The sequence below is a fragment of the Lepidochelys olivacea genome (assembly GCF_965140295.1).
Source record: "Lepidochelys olivacea isolate rLepOli2 genome assembly, chromosome: 22".
Taxonomy (NCBI): domain Eukaryota; kingdom Metazoa; phylum Chordata; order Testudines; family Cheloniidae; genus Lepidochelys; species Lepidochelys olivacea.
In genome coordinates, this window is record NC_140432.1 from 14,703,319 (window position 1) to 14,728,406 (window position 25,088).

The 25,088-nt window shown below is 42.8% G+C and overlaps 1 protein-coding gene across 3 annotated transcripts in view; it reads right to left on the reverse strand.

The window, feature by feature from the left end:
* ARHGEF12 (Rho guanine nucleotide exchange factor 12) overlaps positions 1-25,088 on the reverse strand; it is a 103,163-nt gene that overhangs the window by 55,123 nt on the left and 22,952 nt on the right. The window contains exons 2-4 of one of the 3 annotated variants that reach the window (XM_084611960.1): positions 8,073-8,096; positions 7,182-7,270; positions 5,503-5,559 (exon numbers count right to left, since the gene is read on the reverse strand). In XM_084611960.1, the coding sequence (XP_084468086.1) occupies positions 5,503-5,559; positions 7,182-7,270; positions 8,073-8,096 (170 nt within the window). Of the gene's footprint in view, positions 1-5,502; positions 5,560-7,181; positions 7,271-8,072; positions 8,097-21,763; positions 21,840-25,088 lie in introns of those variants that run through there. The other 2 variants (XM_084611962.1, XM_084611961.1) reach the window with 2 other exon arrangements.

Genomic DNA, 25,088 nt, shown 5'->3' on the forward strand with positions numbered 1-25,088 from the left:
CGAGATCAGAATTGTTCAGAGATTCTTCTATTCATCGGAAACAGAAGTCATTCTTCCAACTCACATGGAAAGGTTAGTGCAATATATAATGTCTTGATAAGACTTGGTATCAATGGCATTAAAGAGCATTCACAATTTGCGCCTGGATATCCTTACTATATACAGGCCTGGAACTTTTAATCATTACAAATAGGAGCATCTGCTTCCCTGGAAACAGCACATTCAACCCCTGTGGCTGAGTGCCTCATTACACTCCAAGCCATTTCTGGCCATTTTAAGTGCAATGACGAGGGGTTCCCAAGTGTCCTTTCAAGGCCTCACTGGCTGGAAAAACAGTAGCTGTGTCAAAGCCACAAGGGCTTTATGGCTCCCTACATTGGCATCCCATAGAATCGAATCAAGCTTCAAGGTCTCAGACCTTAACTTCAAAAGCGCTCCATGGCTTGGCCCCAGGATATCTGAAAAATCTCAAGCAAAGACCGTGGTCGACAATTTCGCTCCCCGGCACGATGGAACTGTCGACGATAAGAGTAAAGCTGGTCTGTGCAGGAGACAGAACTTTCTCCAGGGATGGTCTAGGACCGTGGAATGAACCTGTCCAGGGACCATCACAAATCTCATTAATTTACACTCCTGGTGCAAGGTGCATTTCTTTGACCTTGCCTTCTCTAATGAAAACAAAGCAACACGTACGGTTGTATAAATAAGTTTTAAAAAGACACCACCAAAACAAGACACTCCACTGCACACCCTTCTCCCTTGGGGGAGAGGATAAAAGAACAAACAAGACGTGACAGATGTGTAGTCACGTGGCTTAATGCACTACTGGAAAGTGCTCAGATAGCACAGTGACAAGCATTGCATAAAAACCCTATACCAAAAAAAAAACAAAAAAACAACCCAGAACAGAAAAGATGGGAGGGACTAACGTGAACAAAACAGGAAGAGTGAAGAAAGAAGAATCCTCCAGGGCTCCATCAGGGACATAAGGATAGAAACTCTATTTTCAAAAGAAAATGAAATGAAACAACCTTCACATCCTAAGAGTGGGAATGAGGAAATTAATACTCAGTGGGTCTAGTCCGCCTTATGGAGCAATGACCTGCAAGAATGCCCACATCATTAAATGTACAAGGAAAGATATTTTGTGGAAGAAAAAAATTAAAAAGGATGTAAAGAGAATTCTCAAGATCACAAAAACTATTTGCCACAAATTAACTGAAAAATTAACTAAGCTAGCTGGCATTGAGCCCAAGATCCTGATTGGTAATTTTCGATCTAAAAGCAGTTTATACGGACTAAAATTACACTCCATGAAAGAGACATAAGAGATATGCCAAAAGATTCAGCTGCATTATAATGGCACTAAACAGTACTGAGATACAGTTCTCAGACCACACTGGGAAACTTTTACTCTCATGTTCACAACTTCACTGAATACACAGACAGGAGAAGGGTAGCTAGATTGATGAAACAGAAAGTTAAACATTTTAAGTTTGCTTGATCACAATCAATTTCTAGTCATTAGACTGGTGTTGCCTGCCTAATCCCCAACCCACTGAAAAGAGTTGCTCAAGGACCCTTGGCTTATTGCTACTTCAAATAAAAATGTCAAGAGTTACAAAGAACACACATATATTAAAGACACACCTCATTTTCCTGTTGCCACTCAAGATATTTCTATTACTAAGCGCCCAATGGCAAGCCAGAGACAGTATTAATATCCAGTTACTAGCAAAAATATATATATTAGTGCAGTATTTCTGCTTGTAGGCTCTTAAAAAGTTTGGTCCCATCAGAGCAAACAGCAGGCTTCTCCACACGTATCACAGGGCTGGGGAAGGTAGAGAGAGAAGTGAGAAGGTAGGGTGAGGTCTAACACAGCAAAAGGCCACTGGAAAGGAAGGAGGACTGGAAACTGTTCTCCTGGCTAGCTCCTGGCCACAGACAGAGCATCTGCAGGAAATTTTGGCGGAAGTGAAGGCTTAAGTCAGGAAGTCATCTTTCTCTATGAAGACGTGAAAAGCCAGGACATTGCACTGAGTGAGCAAATAGTATAAACACAGATACATTCCACTAGGCATACCAAACATTTCCTGTAATTAACAGGGAACACAGTCTGACTATGTGACAGTTAAGCAGCTTTAGAAAAAAGTTAGTTGAGGTTCAAGGTATTTGGATATGGCCAGCATGGCTGCCGGGTCACTAACTAGCCAGCGTTCACTATGGAGAAGCCCTGGCTAGCTAGGAATTGGTAAAGGGTTCCACAGTATTAGTTTGTCAGCAGGAACATTCTAAAATGCTTATGTTTGGTCTTCAGGCAAGTCGTTTCCTTGTTCCTTCCTTCTGGAGATGACAGATATACAGCAGGGCAGGCCTGACCCAACATCAGCTTCCAGCTGCACTGAAACAGCCCATACTCTCTCAAGACCAGATTCAGATCCCTAAGCAGGACCGCCCCGGGGGGAGGGGCGTGCAAGTGTGGCAATTTTCCACAGGGGCCCCCACGAGAGTTTTCAGCAGCACTTCAGCAGCGGGTCCTTTAGTGCTGCCAACACACCCAGAGTGAAGGATCCGCCACCGTTTCTTCTGCTTCGGCAGCAATTTGGCGGCGAGGGGTCCTTCCGCTCCATGTCTTCGGCGAAGTGCCGCCAAGACCCAGAGCAGAAGGACCCCCACTGCCGAAGACTCCAGGCCCCCTCAATCCTCTGGGGGGCCCTGTCTCTAAGGAAGGTGGTGCGGCAATCTGGGAAATAAGTTTGTCTCAGCTTATGAACGTTCTGTTTTGTGAAATGTTTATGATTTGAACTTTTTCAGTGTGTATGAGAGCCCCCATTTTGGTAGCAGAAACAGACTGTCTGAGCAGCTGAAATAGGGCCATCATCACTGCACAGTTCTATCCGGACGGGACACTAGGATTGCTACTGGCAGAGCCACTGACGTAGCAACCTCTGCCTGAAAGGAAATAGTGAAAGGGTCAGAACATGGAAAATCCTCAGTGGAAGAACTGAAAAGGTGTCTCCAACTGCTTTTAAAGGGACTGGCTTCTTGGCTTAGTGTGTGTATCAACTTCCAAAAACAAGAGACAGGGAGGTTGGTGGCAGGCAGGGCATGCCTTTCCTCATGGGGGTGGGAGGGACGGATTGTATTCTGGCATTTGTTTTGCATAGATCTGTAACTCTCCTGCCAAGACTGAAGTAAGAGCCCATTGAAAGATTCCTGTGCAAAGCCTGTGTTCCTTACTTTGCGTACCATATGTCCCCAAAGAATTAAACTACAAATCAGAGCGGCCACAGGAGGGGGAACTCCGGGGAAGCATGCACAAGCAACTCTGAGGTTTGGAAAGTCTCTGTACTGCTCTTGGGACTAGGGCAATTGCACTGCAGAGAGCCAAGTCCCAAGGAAGGGTTTCAGGTAGGGAGTCTGCACCCTGACGTATTCCCTAGAGGCTCAGAGCTAGAGACAGTGCCTGTAGGGAGTCTGCACCCTGATGTATTCCCTAGAGGCTCAGAGCTAGAGACAGTGCCTGGGCTCTGCCCAGGCAGCTCCAGCTCACTTGGAAGCATGCAGGATCCAAAGGTTGGTCCACTTATTACAGTCGGGTGACTGTCAGTACAGAGCCTCAGCTATGTCAAAAGAAAAGGAGTACTTGTGGCACCTTAGAGACTAACCAATTTATTTGAGCATAAGCTTTCGTGAGCTGCAGCTCACTTCATCGGATGCATACTGTGGAAAATACAGAAGATGTTTTTATACACACAGACCATGACTATGCCCACATATCTATTCAGGGGACACCATCACAGGGCCAAATAACATCAGCCACGCTATCAGAGGCTCTTTCACCTGCACATCCACCAATGTGATATATGCCATCATATGCCAGCAATGCCCCTCTGCCATGTACATTGGGCAAACTGGACAGTCTCTACGTAAAAGAATAAATGGACACAAATCAGATGCCAAGAATTATAACATTCATAAACCAGTTGGAGAACACTTCAATCTCTCTGGTCACTCGATTTCTGATCTCAAAGTGACTATCCTTCAACAAAAAAAACTTCGAAAACAGACTCCAACGAGAGACTGCTGAATTGGAATTAATTTGCAAATTGGATACAATTAACTTAGGCTTGAATAGAGACTGGGAATGGTTGATTCATTATAAAAAGTAACCTATTTCCCCTTGTTTATTCCTTCCCCGCCCCCCAGCACTGTTCCACAGACGTTCTTGTTAAACCCTGGATTTGTGCTGGAAATGGCCCACCTTGATTATCATACACATTGTAAGGAGAGTGATCACTTTAGATAAGCTATTACCAGCAGGAGAGTGGGGTGGGGGGGAGAGAAAATCTTTTGTACTGATAAACACCCATTTTTTCATGGTCTGTGTGTATAAAAACCATCTTCTGTATTTTCCACAGTATGCATCCGATGAAGTGAGCTGTAGCTCACGAAAGCTCATGCTCAAATCAATTGGTTAGTCGCTAAGGTGCCACAAATACTCCTTTTCTTTTTGTGAATACAAACTAACATGGCTGTTACTCTGAAACCTGTCAGCTAGGTCAGTGACAGACTGATCATCTACCATCCCTATTGGTCTCAGACTCATACCAGCTGGAGGCCCAGCTTACCTTTTGACTACGGATCTCTTTAGGAGTGATAATGACACAGCACGCCACAAGTGTACTGTGCAGGGGGAGGGGAGGACAGTCAAAAGAGAAGCACTCCTGAGGGAGGCTAAAAGGGGAAGATGAGCAACCATGGGCTATGTGGTAAATGGTCTTCCTTGAAAGATGTTCTGTTATGGCACATCTTGGGTGAAATGGGAACTAGAAGATGTGAGCTTTTCCTGGCAGAATCATGTGCTGATTTATATGGGCCTGAAGACTCTGAGAACACAAGGGTGCAGCAAGATGGGAGTTCAAGGGATGCTACCTTACCAGAATGAAGTAAATAGAGTGAACGTTCTCACCAAAATAAAATTAATGTGATCATTTTGAATATCTATCTATATAGTTAAATCTTCTGCAAGGGATTCATGAGGAACTGTTTCTCCATTTTACGAAACTGAAAAAACTGAAACTGCAAATCATTTAAAAAAAAACAAACCCACTGTCCCAGACAGCTCAACCACCATGGTTAAAACAAGATGTAGACAGTTCTGCATCAGCACCAGACTGGACTGACTTAAGTGTGTTAATAAACTGCCTTGACTACTTGGTGGTAGAGAGATTCTCCAAGCGCAGCAGGCCCAGCAAGTTGTCCCAACTGGTAACAGAAGACAGGAGAATATAGAAGACAGTCTACACTTCTTACACATGGGTTAGTATCCAGCAGTTACATGCTTGCACATTTAAACTGCATTAAAAACCCAGCTTCCCTCTCCTACTGCAAAGCAAGCCATGCAGAGCAAGTAAAAGGCAAAGGCCTTGGGCGCACAGGCAGACAGCATAGAGCAGACAGGAAAGATGCAAGGCTACAGCGGCTGCTTCAGCTTACCATACGTCTCGGATCTACTCTCCTCCGAGCTAGACTTTGTCTTCTTGGAGGAGCTATCTGCACAAGAGCAGGAGAAAAGGAGAAAGAAAGAGAGATATAGAAAATATGGAGACCAAACATGAGAAAAAAAACACTTCAAGGAAAAAACAGAATGATTTCTATGATCAGGTTAAATCGTGAAAAACACAAATAGGGTACGAACAACACATAGGTGATAACACTTGGAATAAGTTAGTGTGAACACACGTAACCACATACTGAGAGGGTCTATCACAGAAGACAAAGTGCAGTAAACGAAGTTCTCTCCTATGCCAACAAGTGAATTAGAGAAGTTACTCTAGATAGAAGTGTTGGGGTCATACAGAAGCCATGGCATTCATCTCTACCATAAAACAGCTTGCATATATGGAAGTGCACAATGCTTGGAATCCACCTTTAGAAAGGCAAGAGTATTATGGAGGCTAGAATAAAAAGTCTATCTACAAGACTAGACCACAGATACCTTAAATGCTAGGGCAGACCAACAGCCCTTAAAAGCAAGAGAATGGGTACTGGGATTAAAAGGTCCCAGGATCATCTGCTTTGCTTTCCAGGCAGCCAAATTCTAAACCTGAAGTTCAAAATCCTGTGACCGTCTCCGATGCAACTCAAATAAAAATATGTTACTTTTACCTAACCCTAAAGAGAATGGAGATACTCATTAAATTCCCCCTGCCTCCGGAAAAGTGCGTTTTAGAAGCCCACTTTAAATGTATTTGTTCTGCACACTAGAAAGGAACCACGCAGCTAGTGGCAGAAATGTTACAACACAGTTTGCAAACAGTAGCTTGATCCACTCTGTGCAACAACACACCCTTCATATCCCAGTCTACAAACTTCAGATTCTACTCTGACCTGTTCCACAGTCCCCAGAGAACAGCAGGACCAGAGTGCACAAACATGAGAAACACACACTGCATGGGGCCAGCAGGCTTACACGCAAGAGCCTGTCAGACAGTTTTAAGAACACACAACAGTCACTGGGTTAGTGGGTTAGGGAGAGAGGAAAGAATCTTTGCATGCAGTCCAGTGCCCAAGACAGCGTTAGACTCTAAAACTAACAAAGATGGTCCAAGTTTCACAGAAGGGCATAGGAAGAGGATGAAAGAGAAAAAAAAATGGATACCACCTCCATCAAAATTAAGTTTTAATTTAAAAATTCAAGTGCAGCTTCATCCTTAAGGCTGCAGAGAGGGTTCAAAACCCACTGGAACTGGAGGTCAGTTGCTGCTGTGACCACACGACCTTTTACATGTCCACATTTCCTCCACCAAGTAAGACCAGCCACAAGCTAAAATATTTGCTTCCTGAGCATTTGGGCTATTTATTTTATTTCTTAAAAACAACAAACAATTTAGGTCATTGACTGGGGCTACTGGTCTAGATTTGTTTTTGCACAGATGAAAGCCACCTCGTGCAAGGTCATGCCAGAATCAGTTGCTCACCTTTACTGCAAAGTCTGGGTATAATATTGAAGAAGAAGAAGAAGAAGAAAAAAACAAACAAACAAAAAAAACCTTTGCAAGCATCAAATAGAGAACAATGGCTCCTGAATATTATGCTGATTAGAGCTCATTTACTCCAACCCCCAATAACTTTTAAATCCTGCATTCTCATCGGGGAAGTTTTGAGGCCTTTACCTGTCGGATCGAAGTCGTGTGTGCTACTGCAGCGTTCAACCTTCTGTTTCTTGTCAGCTGGAGTCTCTCTGCTCAGAATGCTGCCGTGCCTACGTCAAACAAAAGCAACTGATTTGGGATCACTTCACCGCAGGAGCATCAGTTACAGCTAAAACTTCACAAAGAAACTGCAAGTAGCCTCAGTAACAAAACCAACAACCAAAAAAAAAAAAAAAAAAGATACTGAAAAGACATTAAGCAACATTTAAGTTAACAGTCAAAGATAGACACCAAATTCTGAAGGGGAGAAGAAAGTTTTTTCTCCCCCAGATAAACCGTTCATTTAACCTTTTACCTTTCCAAGTGTCAAAAGCAATTAAGCTTATTGATTGTGTAATAATTTGCCAAATTTCACTTTAGAAATGAAGCCAATTTATACTTTACAAAGGGCCAAAAGAGCATCCCCAAAATCACCAGTTCCCCCCAACCCTGCCTTAAAACTTCATTTCAAAATGGAGACAAAGATTTAAAACAAAAAGCCTTCATACAATAAGAGTTTGTATATCAGGCACAAACCTAGAGTCACTTTCTAGGACCATCTCAAATCCCAGATAAGTTGAGTTAGTGTGCATAGCAAAAATGCTAAAGAAACTGCAAATGGTAACACTAAACCATGCGCTATAAATGTCACCAGCTATATTTTGAACACTCAGTCCCACTGATTCCAAGACCAGAAGGGACCATTGTGACCATCTAGTCTGACCTTCTGTATAACACAGATCAATTTGCGCACTTCATTTACTTAAGTGAGCTACGGACACTGCTTCAATATGCTTTAAGTAATTTTATTGTGCAAAAACGCCATCTTGAAGCTTGCAGTATAGGTAGGCAACCAAAACCCCATTGTCTTACCTTGTAGGTTTTTTGAGAGGAAACCTGGAAAAAAAAAAAAAGTGTCATGAAATACATGTTGCTTCTTAATATCATAGTTAACGTTAATAAAGACATTCTGCATGTCTGATGTTTTTTGTTAGAAGATCCCCAAGTCCTTTACCTTCCTAAAAGGACAGCATCACTCCCTCTTTGAGCTATCACTATCTTCATTTTACAGTTGGGTAAACTGAACTAAAGAAAGTTTAACATTCACCCAAGGTTTCACAGCTAGCCAATGGAAGATTTGGGGTTAGAACCCTTGAATCCAATACCCCAGGCCCATGTTCTTATCAGTAAACACCAGGAGCATCCTCTCTCAAAGGAGAAGGATGGAAATCAGCAATTTAGACAATTAGGCAAAGCAATTAGGAGACCTAGAAATTCTCTTCCTAGCACTGCCACATGATTCCCACATGTGACCTTTAGCGTGTAACTTAACTTCTGTGTGCCTCAGCTTCCTTATCTGCAAAATGGTAATAATACTTCCTGAACTCTCAGCAGTTTTAGGAGGCCAAATTCAATATTGTTTGTCAAGCGCTCTTAGATTTGTATCTGGAAAGCAGTACAGAAGTGAAAAGTAGTATAGTAAAACTGACTGAGATCATTTAAGGTCACATCTTGGCCTAAATTATTGTTACTAGTAACGCTTAAGATTACCACAAATGAAAGATTAGAGGGAAATATTTTCCTCTCTCTTCCCCCCCAGTTTGTTTGCTTTGTGCATTTGACAGCACTTAACATAGAGTTGGCTTTTCCTGTTTTGTATGGGTCTTTCACACAGCAACAGAAGAAAGGAAAAGACAACTAAATTAAAGAAGGCAAATGTAATACAATAAAAATTGGAAGGCAACACTTAACTGATTTCCTTTTATCTAACAGATTTTAACTGGACCAAGTTCCTTTAATAAAATCTGCTAAGTCTCCTGTGGAAAGGTTGTGTTAAAAAAAGGAAAGGCATTTTATTAAAGCGGGCCAGTCCTGATACTACCATTTCCACCCTCAGATTCAATAAGCAAATTGAACCCTGAGCCCATCAAACTGACTGACTGGGCCACATTCAGAATCAGCCTCCTCTCCTAAATGGTTTTCTGGACTAGCAAGGAGTCTCCTCACACAAGATGACAATTTACAAGCTGCTTCATGCTTAAAGTTTTCTTTTTCCCAAGGAAAAAGTGGTTGACCACCTGCTTTCTGCCCAGTACCAACTGCATCTCCAGTGGCCTGAACAGAAGTGAAGCCTTTATACACCTGTGACATGAGCACAATTACTTTAAAATGGTAATTAAATTCAACCTGAGTTTATCATTCACCTAATCCCTCTCTTCAGGTAAAAGGAACCCACATAAAAGGTGTACACACACAAAATGCCCACCACCTGTGCCAATCCTCTACTCAAGCACACTGCTATAAACAAATCCATCCCTTCCCACAAAAGGGTGACAAGAGAGGAAACAAACTGAGATTACAACTCTCTAAAGGAGCATGTTTTCCATTAAAAAGACATGCATACACCAAGCCAAAACACACTGGCTGTAAATATAGCAACAAATCCAAACAAAAGGCTGTGAAGATCCAAACATGGAGAATGCATTATAGGCTTCTCCTTCCCCCAAAAGTTTAGGAGGAGATCTCTTGCTTAAAAATTTAAGAACTGTGTCCTATCTGAAAGACACAAATCAGAAATGCTTACCCAGCCCCACCTCTCCCCATTCTGCTCCACCTGGACAGTTCACCCTCCCACTCTCAGTCTGTACATCATCCCTGGCTGGCTGGCACAGAACTAGTTGAATATGATAAAGGAGACAGCCTTGAACCCAGTGCAGAGGAAAGGACAAGGTGTTTCAGGCAGCTAAATCTAACCTAGTCCTACAGATTCAGTGATAAACTGAGATGCAATAACAAAGGGTCTGACTCAAGAGTAAAATGAGCTGACAGTGGATCTAGGGAGAACAGGAGGGGCAAATCATTAACTTGCCAAAGCCAGATGCAATAATTTCCTCTTACAAAAAACTTACACAGTGTCACAGGGTGTGTCACAAATATTTGAGTGGCATCTGATAGCTGAGGCACCCAAATTTACATTGTTATAACGTGTTTTGCAAAACCTAACATTAAATAGAAACATTTCAATGAAAATAGTTTTGCCCTACAGCGTTTCTAACTCAAAACGTTGCCGCATCATACTAATGCAGCCAGAAAGCAAAACAGATCACAAACCAAAATAAAATGGTTTTAGTTTTTGCACTTCTCTATCCTCCACCTAACAGCAGAAATGAGGAAAGTAAATTGAGTTTTAGTGATGTAAAGTGTTATGCTACAATTTGTTTTCAAAAAGAATACATGCTTATGGACTTCAGGGTTTTCCTATAATTAAGGCCCTGATTCAGCAAAGTTCTTCAGTACAAGCTTAACTTCCATGGGACTGTTCACGTACTTGAAGTCAATGGAACAGCTGATGTGCTTAATAGTTAGGCATGTGTTTAAGCACCTTGCTGAATCAGGCAGGGTCCAAGCCTCAGAGCATTCCTAGATGACAAGTGATTATTATCCAATGTTCACAATGGGCCTGCTCATCCTGGCAGAATTGCTACCCGAGAAGAAAGCAGATTGGTTTCTTTTCCATGGGCTTCAGCACTAATCCTGGGATCGCACACAGTGTTTATCACCTTTAGCCTCTGTCTTTCCCTCATGAAAACTCCACTCTCCAGAACAATGCCGCATGCGTCAAGTGGTGCACTGTTCCAGAAGGATTCTGGGATAGATTCCCGGAAGCTCCCCAGCCACTGGCTGCAAGCCAATTTCCTGAGTTTCTTTTTCCTCAAAAAAAAAAAAAAAAAGGGGGGGGGGGGGAAGAGAAGGAGAGGAAAGCAGGGCAGGCAGCAGGTCATGATCACAGTGAAGCCTCTCACAAGTCTCTGCGTACGTACCCAGCAAATTCTGTAGAAATACAGGGAGAGACGAGGAGACCTCAAGGTTCTTTCCTCCAGTGTACAATCACTACATTTCTGCCTTGAATTACTGAACTTTACTTCAGAAGTGTCTAGTCCAGCCGACAGAACGGGACTGGATAGGAACTTGGTCTTTGTTCAGCTATGTGTTAGAGCTGAACCAGAGATAATCTTCCTTATAGAACAAACTCTCAACGAGCCCTGAAGCAGTTCCAGACCACTGAATTATAGAACCACAGAAATTAAGGGATGGAAGAGATCTTCGGAGTTTAAGACATTCAGTAATCAGACTTGGGGAGCATTCAGCACAGGCGAAGTTTCTCCTCGTCCCACATGCTCCCCCTGTGAATAACTCCTAGCATTTCTTGGTTTGCTGAAGATATCCTTCCATGCTTAAATACCAAATCACTTCTGTACTATGGTAACAGCCACAGTATAAAAAATTAGACTGAGAAATGATGCATATTGAAAGTACATCAAGAGATTCCACAATGATGCAGACAGAGCTGCCACGTGATGCAGTACGATTTGGAATATCTGCATGGGATCCTGGTCCAGCAGTTCTCGGGATTTTCTTGCACTCTGAGGTACCTTCAAGCATGCACCAGGAAGAGTCAGAAAGATTTCTCTTTCAGGGAAAAAGGGAGGAATGGTGCTTAACTGAGAGAAAAAGATAAAGCTCTGAGTGATTAATATAATCTTATTTCTCTGCCAGATGCCCACCACAATGGGCAGGTATTCAGCAAGTGTTCACATGCTTTAACTCAATCTTTATTTGATGTTCACCCTTCACCCCACAAAAGCCAAAAAGTTGTTCAGAGGTAGTGCTGAAAGCTCACCTTGAACTTACCCCCTTGTGCTCAAACAACACAGTAGATTGTGCATTTCACCTACCTTTGCAAACCCACTGCAGGCTGAGGCTAACAGCTGGAGATTCAACTCCAAATCTAACTGATAAAAACCTTTGTGGACATTTTGTCTGATGTGCCGTTGTGCATCAGCACATTTTCAAACTAGTCGTTCTGCTCTCTCTACGACTCCCAAATACCAGAAGTGATTAAGAACTATATCAAATTTCATTTGCAAGACATTTAAAAAATCACTTGATTTATTTGACTTAACATGTCAGACTATTAAAAGTATGCCTTTATCAGCCATAAGTATGTTAAGTAAAATAAGTTAAGTAACAAGCAAATTGAACAAAAATACACAACCTGTAATATTAGAGACTGAAAAGTACACTGCTCTAAAGTATCTCTCTCACTCACACATTCACCCCCACTCTGCACTGGACCAGTGCCTAAAAACCACCACCTAAGCCAAGAGAAAAATAATAGTTTTAAGATTGTGTGTCAAAACACACCAGGGCTAGGAAGGATTCCCAGCTTTCCAACAGTACAAAGCATTCCATTCTAGCCCTGAAGGTTGAAAATATATCAGGCCATAAATAGCACATTGTTCACAGAACCATGTTGGGTTTTATTCCAGCTTGATTTCTAGCAAGATTTTAGTACCTGCTTTCTCAAAAACTGAGAAATTTTTATTCGAACTTGGGCCCCAAACTTAAACACATATGCATTTGCATAACTTTAGCCTCATTTACTTCACTCGGCCTACTCACATGGTTAAAGTTAAGCTTGTGTGTAAAGTTACTGCTTGCAGGATTTCAATCAAAATTATTACAGCTTGTGCTGGTATGAGTAATTTATAACATGCAATTTGCTCAACAGGGATAAGCAAAAACTGCTTGCTTGACAGAAATAATCTTTAATTAGGAGAAGAATAGTTGTATTGAAAGCATCGTGGTTACTTTATAGTAGTCATTTAGAAAAAGAGGCTGCTTTTTACAGAACCTTAAACAGGAAGGAAAGGAAAAAAAAAATCATAAAGCCATCTTACTTTTTCATGAGAGTAAGTGCTGAAAGGAAAAAAACACACACAAAAAAAGCCACCTCCAAGAGTGGTTCTGCTCTAAAAAGAGGCTATTTAAAATGGCACCTTGTTACCCAATAGCAGGTTATCACTGGGCATTATTAGTCAATAATGGGATCTTGGTAGATATTTAGGAGTTGAATCTGCTGACTTTAGTAACAAAACAGTAAGTTTTTAGTGCTGTCTCCTCCATTTCGTCCTGCAGAGCAACTGTAGCTCAGAGAGGTAGCTGGATTCTGTTCTGGCTCATGTATGCACCGACAGATCTGGTAATTAAGATTTAACAGCTGGACTAAAATTTCTCTCACACCCACGCCCCCACCCATGCCAGACCACTGAACAGCCTGCACCATCTTCATCAGACACTTCAAATTTGACTCTCAGACCCCAGATTGAGTTTACAGTGCTGGTGGTCAGAAAAAGCTAGATTTTAACTTAAAAAGAAAAGGAGGACTTGTGGCGCCTTAGAGACTAACTGTAGCTCACGAAAGCTCATGCTCAAATAAATGGGTTAGTCTCTCAGGTGCCACACGTCCTCCTCTTCTTTTTGCGAATACAGACTAACACGGCCGCTACTCTGAAACCTGTATTTTAACTTGTAAACTGAGCACATTTGAACTGGAGTCTTTGAGCTACAAACAAACATGGAAGACTGTGATGCCATTTCATAGTAATTTTTCAGAATAGATCTCCATTAAAAAAATGGGTGTGCGCTCTTCACATTTTACACAGTCTCTCTCTCTAAACTGAGGAAGGCATTTGTTTGCTGAATGTCAAAGCCCTGAGAAGACAAGGCTTATACAAGAATGCCCATACGACCTGAACTACTGCAGCACCATTATGACCTTAACATACAGCTAAAGGCAGTCCTCTGTCGCAACAAAATTGGGCGAACATGTTCTGTACGAGAGAGATGGCTGAGTAAGAGGAACTGATGAGATTGCAAATGACAGGCGGACAGAGAGAAATGCAGATGTGGCAAGTGGCCAGCTATTAGAAACCAAGAGAGAATGCAGAGAGTAATATGGCATTTCACTGCACTACTCACAAACCCCTGCTGTGACCATATCAGCTTATCTAGGTTACTTTCACTAGACACCACTGACCCAGTGCAGAAACCATCTATGGCTTAGAATGTACCCATTTAGAGATCAGTTTCTTAGGCGCAGTGTCCCCTTTCCCACCATCACCAACAAAATGTTGTGCTCTGCTTAGAGCTGTGGGAACCATGAAGTCTTCTCTTGAACAAAATCTGACAGCCCTTGAGGACAAGGGCTGTCAAATGCAGGCTGCAGAGAAGAAACTGAGCTAGAAAGGGTGGCCAAGTGGTACACATAGCTAGGACCCCTTGCAACTATATAGAGATCTGGTACACTTGCAGCAAGGGGGTGGGAAACTGAACTGGCTGATAAAGAAAAACATGCATGTTATTTTAGTAGGAGTCCAGAGCAGCAGCCACAGCTGACAGAGTGACTCATGGAAGAATCACTCATGGCATTATTAGCTTTAGATTACTGGCAGCTCTGTGAATGGATCTAATCTCCACCTTCAATGCAGGAACATATGAAACTAATGACTGAAGAAGGCCGGAAAGCCTGTCTAGTTCGGTCCCCTTGTGCTGACCCCACATGATACTCTTCCCCCCACATGATCCCATCAGCTCCAAAGGGAATTTTGCCCAAGTAGAAAGCCAGTAAAGATCTCAGGATTTGGCTCATAATATTTTTAGTTTTAGATTCCACTGTGTTTTGCTTTAATATGGTAACATTCCTGTGGGCTGCTGCAGCGATCTTTTCATGTTATGCCACTGAGGGTAGTTTATGCATTTTTATTTTTTTAAGTTTCAGAAATAAGCACCTCACTATCATAGTGACAGGCAAACTATAAAAATCCACCAATAGCTTTCCTGAAATGCCCATGATGAGTAAAGTTAAAAAGAGTCTCCACCAATGGATGCTAGTATTGTTTTGGCAGCAAAACTGGGCAGGAACGAAATAAGCAGAAGTCAATCAAAAGTCAAAGGCAATAAATACGCTCTCCCCAGAGCTTTGAAAGCTACATGACTGTTTCCAGTGGATCATCAAAAAGGAGAGATTCCCAAAAGGTCGGGACTCCCCACAGGAAAAAGTCCAGACAGCAATACTAGTAAGAGCACCCTACCACCACAGCGAGGTATCGTCTCCGATAACTAGGTGCAGAACGTTTGGGATTTTCACAAACAATGCTGCTGGCAACTCTGAGAAAGTGGTTAAACTGGCGCACGCTGGGGGTGGGAAGAATGTCCATTGCTGTGCAGCAGTGCCACAGACCTTGGCAAGCTCTCTCTCTGCAGCTGCCAGCAGATTTGGGGGGGGGGGGGCGCATGGGGGAGAAACAGAACACGCAAAAGAAAAAAAAAGCAAAAAAAAAAAGCATGAAAGAACAGAAGGGAGGCATCAGTGCTCTTCAAGAACTTCATGTAAAAAGAAAACAATGCCTTGGTTTCCACACCAGGAGCTATATGAAAGATACTAACAATGCTGGTGGGATGTCTTTTGCCAGCTTTGAGAAACAACAGTGTAGCTAGATGTATTCAGCTCTCAAAGAGGTGTATAACCAGTGGAGAAGGAGAGAGGGGCTAGTGCGGGGGTGAGTGTCCAGAAAATACTGATAAGTTATTGCAATTTTGCAGCCACTCTTAGTCTCTTCTTTCTGGGCAGCTTTCCAATGTGTGGGTTAATGTTTCTCAGAGCAGTACGGGTTAGGGGAGGGGAGGAGAAAGCATCTCTAGTGAAGTTTCATCCACAGTTCAGCCATTCAGTACCACGCCAGCCAAGTGCCTCAACTCTGTTCCATGACACAAGCGTTTGGATTTTTCCAAGAGCTGATGTCAGGGCTTTTCATGGAAAAAGAACTGCATTTACAGGGCAGGCAAGGAAGAAGGGTTTCCCCAGCAGCTATTCTCAATGTGGCCTTTGTACTGTTCTACTGCTGAAGCCAGGACCCTGCGAGAGAGCTTTTAGTCACTGTAGAAATTCTGTTAATGGGAGGGGACATTTTAATCAGAAATATTTTCAGCACCAAATACTATTCTTCCACTCGTGCCGGACTTCCAAGGTTTAGAAGCATCACAGTTTCCCAGCTACAGGGCTTGAAGTTACAGTCCTTTACTAGCACAAGGACAGCTATTGTCTAGTATCTGCACTATTGGGTAGGAACAGCTATACAGAACACAACCCATAACTACAAAATACAAGAGACAGTAATGTAACCAACTGCTCAGTTTTCCCTCATCCCTGCGGCTTTATAAATGAAGCCTGAAAACAAGAGACTCAAGCAACAGTGTCAGGTTCATCTAGGGAAAATGATACATCAGAGACCCAAAGCGAAACTCTATTCTGAAAACATTCTGGAGCAGAGGCTCCCAAACTGTGGTCAGTGGACTACCCCAGTCTGTGGAGCACATGCTGGGGTTAGGCAAAGGGGTGACCAGTCATGGGTTACTGGCTCACCTTTTTTCCAACTGAGAGAACGAACACATGGAAGGGGGTGACAAAATGAATTAAACACACATGATCAATTATTTTCAAAAAGGAAAGCCACTTTCTTAGAATTATTTTACCTGAAAGAAATTGCTGTAGTCAAGAGAGAGGTTATGACACTGTGAACTGGTGGTCAAGCATCCACAAGACTTGTCCATTTGCTACAAGCATCCATTGCATTGCATATTGCACCAATAAGGTAAGAGGGCCAAGCCCTTCAAATCCAGGAGTAAAGACTGTGCTTTCTTAGGCAAAGATTCTCAGACCTACAGAATTCATACCCCCTACTTACCTCTTGACACTAGAAGAGAATTCTGTAGTATCTGGTTTGTTCCTAATAGAAAGGCTCTGAAGAAAGCCTTTTTCCATTTGCACTTCTTGGCACCGTGAGTTTCTGCTCATGAGGAAAAGCCCAATTTACACCTCTGAGGAACGCAACCAGTATCTTTTGTTGCATTTTTCTCCCTCCAGTATCCATTAATAAGAAAAAATTTAAAAATTCTTACTACCACAGATGACCCCACTGCACAAGGACCACAACGCAACTAAGTTCCTCTAGAAGACAGGGCCAGGCAGTCAAAATTAGCTACAGTTGAGAAAGGCAGGTTAATTACTGCTGAAATGAAAGGTTTGCTTTGCCTGACAATAATTGCAATACAAAGCTGGCTCACGGGAGACACGCCTCTGCTACTTCTCCACCAGCACCCGGCCTACACACAGGGTTTTATTCTGCTAAACCAATCATTGGAAATCTAAAGCGTTCAAATGCCATGGGATTTGCTTCCACCCAACATGCACAAGGGCTTGGAGATCAGTCATGTTGCCCCAGTGTATCATGCAGCTTTCGTGTTTCATTAGAGACACAGCCGAGTTTCCTTATTAATGCTGTATCTTATTTGTGGCTGTGGTAAACTAGCAACAAGTGTGAAGACAGCTTTTAAAACAGCAAAGACATGGGTTGGAAGGGAAGGAGAAAACATGTCACACGTAATACACCATCTTTTGAAAGCCACATTTTCTATACACGGTCTCTAAATATCAAATTTTGCTTTTGTGATTGTGTGCACAAAAGTAAAGGCAAGTCTGAATCCCCTTTGACAATCTGTCCCTGAAAACACATCATTCGTCAGTTGGTATAGTAAATATACATACCTATGGCAGAACAAAACCACACACAGACAGTACACGCAACAGACTCATTTATCACATCTGTCCTACACGAAAGTTCTAGCCACCAGTGAGGATCTGGGTCTGTTACCCAATGATGGGCACACTCAAAGCAGTAACTAACAGACCAGTCTTGCTTAGGGTTGCCAATTTTCTGGCTGCAGAAAACCGAACACCCTTGCCCTGTGGCCGGCCGTGCCCCTTTTCCGAGGCCCCACCCCCTACTCACTCTATCCGCCCCCGCATCGCTCGCTCTCCCCCACCCTTGCTCATTTATACCAGGCTGGGGTAGGGGGTTGATGGCTCCGGCTGGGGGGTACGGGCTCTGGGGTGGGGCTGGACATGGAGGAGTTTGGGGTGCAGGAGGGAGCTCACGGCTGGGGCAGGGGTGCGGGCTCTGGGTGGTACTTGCCTCAGGTGGCTGCCGGAAGCGGCGACATGTCCCTGCAGCCCACAGGTGTAGGCTTGGCCATGGGGGCTCTGCGCAGGACTCTCACCCACAGGCCACCCCTGTGACTAGGGGCCACAAGGACATGTTGCCGCTTCCAGGAACTGCACAGAGCCAGGGCAGACAGGGAGCCTGCCTTAGCCCTGCCAACTGGACATTTAGCAGCCTGGTCAGCAATGCTGACCAGAGCCACCAGGGTCCCTTTTCAACCAGGCATTCCGGTAGAAAACCGGATGCCTGGCAACCCTAGCTTGCTCTCGCTGAAATTAATGAGAGTTTTGCAATGAATTTCAATGGGAGCAGGATTAGGCCCCTCTGTAGAGGGACTTTTCAGCTCAGAAAGCTTGCCGACATAGCAGACTCAGCTCTATTTCCTCTATCCTATATCTAGGCACTGATTATACACCTGAAAAACACCATTTCCCAGGGTTGCCAAATTATAGTAATATTTATATACTTTCCATTTTCAAAGTGTGACTTTATCTTTGTATTTATGGTCTTTTAGATACTTGTTTTTATTTTTAGAAAACTTCATTTTAAAAAGTTGTCGTCGTTCCCCCCTCGGGAGATTATAGAGGTACATCTACCTTAACTACATCTTAATGCAAATATTCAACTGGAACATTTCCTTTGGTTTGGGAACTTCGACAAAAACAGCGTGAAGTAGCTCAACGACACCTTAACTCATAGAGCCAAGTTTCGAGGCCAGAAGGGACCATTAGCTCATACTGTCTGACCTCCTGTGCGACACAGACCACAGAATTTCCTCCAGTTACTCTTGTATTGAGCCCCACAGCCTTGACAAAAAGGCATCAAAGTCTGAATTTGAAGACATCAAATGATGGAGAATCCATCACTTCTCTTAGCCGTTTGTTCCAATAGTTAATGTAGGTTATTGGTTTGGCACCTCAATGCTGGAACATCAGAATTTGCGCCAGCCAACCCAGGACTGTCTCTTTTCAGCCAAAGGGCAACCAAAATAAAAAGCATCCTCAACCACCATGCCCAAGCCCCTCCCCCCAAGCCTTAACCCATTTGTCAAACCATGCTCATTTGCCTGCGTTGAACGGATGGCATGCACTTTCATGACCTTTGCAAGACTCCTAACATTCGCCTGCAGCAATAACTAATCTACACATCATGTGTCCAAAACTAGCCCAAGGCAAAGAGCTCCACAGTGGCCTCATTTACACTAGGAAAGAAACTGGACACATACTGCTCCACCAGCAGAATCTACAGCATAGACAGTCTTGGGAATCATGACCACAGTGCTCTCTAACCTACAGTGTGGGTAGTAACACTTCAGTCCTATCTGCAGCTTCCACTCTACTGGGTCCAAGTTATTGACAATTGTAGAAAGTCTCAGATACAACTTGATTTGCAGCCCATTCTACTACTGGTTAAATTGCATTGGCGTTGAGTTGATGCTACAAAGCTGGCTAGCAAAGATGCAACCACTGAGGGAGAGAGAGAGTGTAAATGAGAATGTCATTTGTAAGCCACAACATTTGAGATATAAACCAATAAAAGAAGGGGAAAAAAAAGCATTTTTCAGAAGTGAATTACATCTCTTTTTAATCCCACTAAGGTCTCATCCTATTTACTTCAAAACTTTCCAGAAAAATTTCTACCCTGGCACAAGACCACATGAGAAGTTTTAGACAGATTCTCTTAGCTCTGGCAAAGGGAGGTAAAGTAGGGTGAAGGAAAAAACCCAAGCTTATGCTGGAAAACTAAATTTCTGTCTGAACTATACAGACAACAGTGGCTCTCTCTGGTATCTTATATTTTTGTATAGCTCCTACAAACCCAAAGGAACCAAAACAAATGCACATAATATGCAACCCTTCTATCTTCCACACCACTGAAATGCAGCCCGAGCTAGAGGTCAAGAAGCAAAATGAGGCACAGCATACTGCATGCGTGAAGAGTGCAAATTCTCCAGGTATATTTAAGCAAGGCCTTGCTCCCTTACATTCCATATTCCCCTTCAGTTTGTTCTAGGGTGACCGACAGCAGATGTGAAAAACTGGGACGGGGTGGGGGGTAATAGGTGCCTATATAAGAAGACCCCAAAATCGGGACTGTCCCTATAAAATCGGGACACTTGGTCACCCTAATTTGTTCTTACAGCGACAAACTACTGTCAGAAACTAGACCAAACAGGTTCTGGTTTCACTGCAGGATCAAGTCCAGTGTCTTCTGTTGTGAGTTGGGAAGGGTGGAAAATAGTGAAACCAGTCTATAATAAAGCAATGAGATTATAGTAACATACTTTGGGATGCTCAGAAAGCATATGACTATATAACAGCTAAAGTATAATTATACAGTACTTCTAAGGACATTTGTATGTGAATATTCTCTTCGCCCTGCCCCAAGTTCTCCTGTGAAGCCATCTTAAAAGAAAGCCTTATTCCTGAGAAATATACCAGCTGTTGAGAGGTGGGAGCAGTTACATTCCTCAAGACTCGAGTCAGCAGGATGGAGATAATCAAACCATTTGAAAAAAAATCGCAGTGTCTGCTTCAAGTTGTTTCTGCCCCAGCTTGGCAGAGTATATTCGTCCTCAGCATTTCTTATTTAAAACCCAGACCAGTGCAGTGCTAAGAACTCTCAACTCCCACTGACTTCAGTGAGAGAACAGAGCTTGCAACAACACTCAGGATCATGTCCCAATACTTCTCAGAGCTGCCTCTTCATGCCAGGGCCACCTAAAACATTGCCTTTCTGGAAAGTTCCCTTTCTGGACAGAAGCTAAGTGCCTCTTTTATAGCATATTCCATCAAAGGAAATGCAGTGACGTGTTTTTCACACCATCTTCACTCTTCACATCTAATCCCAACATCCATACATTAACAGATAAGATCAAATGGATACAATGAACCTCCCAACACCATCACAAAGCAAGACAGTAGTGTCTTCATCCGCACGATGGTGCTGACATTAGACACCGAATAAGTGGTAAAATTATTCAGATTAATGCTGTATGAATTCTGTAGCAGCAGCATCGCCCTGAACAGAGACTGTCAGCTCAGCTCTCTTACATTGCTGCTTTTGTTTTCAACAAAAAAAGTCCCAATTATAGACACAAAAATGGAAATATTATAGGAAAACATTCAAAACATCACCACCACCACCGCCGCCACCACCACCTCCTCCTCCTCTAAAATGGTTTCGCAAGCACTCAGTGGGAAGTAATTCATCACTGCTGTCCAAAAGCATTAGATCATCAAATCTCACTTCAGGTAGATCACAAATGCTGGAAAGGAGGATGCTGCTAGCATGCAAAAGGGCTTGCAAGCCGTTCAGCATTGAGGACTGACAAGGATAGGACTGACAAGGATAGGGCTGCCTGCATTTTTTGCAAGACATCTTTTCTAGCTGTCAAAACCTTTGTTCTCAAGCAGAGACTAAGGTGTGCATTTTCAAAATTAGTGTATTTAAATGGTAAATTAAAAACCAACACACACAAAAAGAGCAACTGCAGGATCACAACATAAAGGGGAAAGGGTTATTTCATGCACAGTTAATTCTCATCAATATTACAGGAACATTCCTTCCCCACCCTGCCCCAGCACTCAGAAATGCTATCTTCTAGTCTCTCACCACATTCATATAACAGAGCAAGAGGGAACAAAGGCTTCCAGACATTACCTGGATCACAGGACAAAACAGCAGACAAGCGAGATCTCGAAAGGCTCGTTATCATGGAATAGAATATCAGGCCCAAGTCCTCTCCAAGCTACCTCTGGTTTTTGCCTTTTTTTTAAAAAAAATGCTCATCTGACATTCCTGGAAAGGCATTTGATTATTTTACTAACCATCTGAGGGATGGGAATAAACTCCACCTCTTCTCTCCCATCTCCCCCCATCATCAACAGAGACCCAACACTGCGCTACTAATGGACAGGCAGAGAACAGCATCTATATACTTCTCTGGGAGAATGCATGCAGCAGGGCAACAAAGGAGGAGAGCTGGGGTTTAAAACTCAGCATGTCCTGGGACCAAGAGGGATATAAAAAAGGAAGCATCAGATCACTCTATGGAGCATGGTAACTGAATGAAATGTACAAGTGCATCATTTCATTAAAAAAACCCAAATAGGGCTGCGGGGTCTTATCACACACAGCCCTGCCTTCCCCCACACGCATATCACATGGTTTATTTTGTTTACAGACATTTTTAAAGGCACCCACACACAATGATACCTGAAAGCACAGAATTCTTCTCGGAAGAATGGACCTTCCCTATTGTTTTCAAGAGAAGAAGGGGAATAAAATCCTCTCTCTTTTCTGGAAAGAGATCAGCAGGTCCACACAGAGGGCAACAAGCTCGCTGCCTTTTTGGCTATATGACAGGCTCAGCCCTAGGGAAAGAAGGTAGTAGTGGGATGGAGGGGTTGTTTTCTTTTTCTGCCCCAATAACCTAATTAGGTTCCTGAGCAGCGCTAGCAGGATAGAAATTTCTTCACGCTACACTGCCTGCTTGTGTTTGATTAATGTAAATCTTCTCAGGGCTCTAACCATGCCGTAGGCAATGTGATGGCCAGCACTCCATTAACAAAGCATCTATGCCACTGCAGATAGCAAGAGGAGAGAAGGAAAGGGAAACGTGCATTTAAAGCCTTTCCCTTGAAACCGTCTAATGTCACCTAAAGAGGTTACAATCATTTGCTCTGAACACTGTTCCTAACTCAACTCCACGTATTTCCCGTGTCGCTGCAGTTGTCAAAACAATGGAACTGGCTAGAACAGTGGTGAGCAATCTCACCAAAACAACCCATTCATCGCAACTTCAGTGCTCCTCAGCCCAGTTTGTGTCAATACCAAAATTGCACTGACCAATTACAATCTGACAAAACCATGATCTCATCATGGCTACAGAAGGAATTAATGTAGGAAGCACAGAGCCAAAAGAATCCACTCCTACCTCTAAATCTATCTGTTCCACAGCTCTAAATATGCAAAAAATTCCCACCCATACATTCCCAGGGAATGTATTTTCTATGCCTCTAGATTTTTTCCTGTGGTTTTCATTATCTGTTTCTAAATAGTAGTGGCTGTATTTAGCAGGGTCTTCAGCTCTGAAACACATGTCTCTCTCATTTTTGAGGGATTTCACAAAAACAAAGGACTCCATTTTTTGTTTTTTCCCTTTTGTTAGAGCTGGCCAGATGCTCAGAAATTCACTGGCCAGCACCTCTCATTGCACACAATCCAGTCTATCCTAGAGAGCAGAATTGAAACAGCCAGCGATGTTTAACCTGTGCTCTTCAAAACACAAGTGTCCTAAGATGCAATGAAATGAGAAAAAACAAACAAAAAAAAATTAAAATCCCAAAGCAGAGCCTGCACATCTACTTTATTCATGCATCACTTGTGCCAGAGAGCCACCCTTCCCTTCAGAACTGGAGCAGGGTGTCAAAAGGCAAGCTATTTTTAACACTGGTTGTTTTAAAGTCAAGGATTCCTAAATTTCCCCCCCCTCCTCCTGCCACACCCATTGGCATTTGGATAAAATCTATGCAGTAATAGTAACACTGCAGTAAGAGCAAAATTTACCACAAATACTTTTTCTTAAAACACTGATGCTGATATTCAGCATCTCTGACTTCACTAAAGAGTTAACCGGTGGAAACAGTCACAGCCTACAGTAGAAGCAGCAATGTGGTTTAGCAGTTAAGAGCCTAAAACGGCAAGTCAGAACTCGAGATTTATTCCTGGATCTATTCCACTCTGTGCAACTCTGATCAAATCATTTCACCTCTGTTTGCCTAACTTTAAAATGGGGATATGTACTTCTGAGGTATATTTGAGGTTCAAAATGTGTTTGCAATCCTAAAAAAAGTGCAGCAACACCGGGAAGTATTATTACAACCTTACAAAGCTCTACTTGCCCATTCACTCGGAGGGGGAGGGGGAAACCTTGATTTTTTTAAAATTATGTAATTTTACTTCATTAGTGTAAGGGTCAATAAGTAGATCTTATTTCTAAACTTGTAAAATCTTGCTATCTATCATTACTATAACCTCAGTGGTTACATTTTCGGGCCCCTCAAATCAAAAAGCCTGTGATGGTACCAGGACACAGGAAAATATTGAATTGTCTTTTCAGTCTGAACCATGAACCCTAAATGCTTCAAAACTACACATCGTAATCTGTAGCCCATCAAAACTGAAACCCCCCAAAATACCTCCTTATTTGAAAAAGTTAGATGAAGTACAGTGCTGTCCCTCAGAAAAAGTGGCAAGGAGCATGGGAGTAGGTCATGGTGCTGTACAAGCACCCAAGAAAGGGTCTATCCTGGGAGCAGGTAGAAGCTTCTGGGGGATTTGAGTACAGGATAAAGTGACAGCTTCTTGGAGGGTTATTACAAGAGAGAGCAAGCACTGGGTTTAAAAAGAGAGATGACACCTGCAATTTTTGAACTCAAAATTCAACATGCCCAATTCTCATTTACACTAAGGCTTATTTTACACTTCCCGAGTGGAGTAAAGGGCCTAAGCGTAAGTAAGAATCAGACCAAGTGTATTCAACACATTCTGAAAAATACTAGGATTACCAGAACCAAGTTGCTACCTAAAGCTACTGTACCCCGGACAATTGTTGGACCCTAGTTCCTACCCCATCTGAAACAGCCCAAATTTGACGACCTTCAGGACATGATGTGAGGTTCCCCCATTTACTCACTGTAGGAAAAGGCAAAGTTGGAGCTAATGTTTCTGTGGGGAAGGACAGCATTGTCCGGCTTGATTTTTATTGTGATCGGTTATATTCATTTTAGGGATAGGGAGTAGCTGACCCCTTTATTTCTGGCTGACATTGGCAAGCAGTACCCACAACTTGTGATGAAAGCTAATATACTGTTATAAATCAAAAGATAAAGTGATTAAAAACTTTCAGGGGGAAAAAAAGGAGTCCAGAGTGTTCTTTTCACATTATTGCTGCTTCAGGGCATTAATGCAGATGCCAGGATAC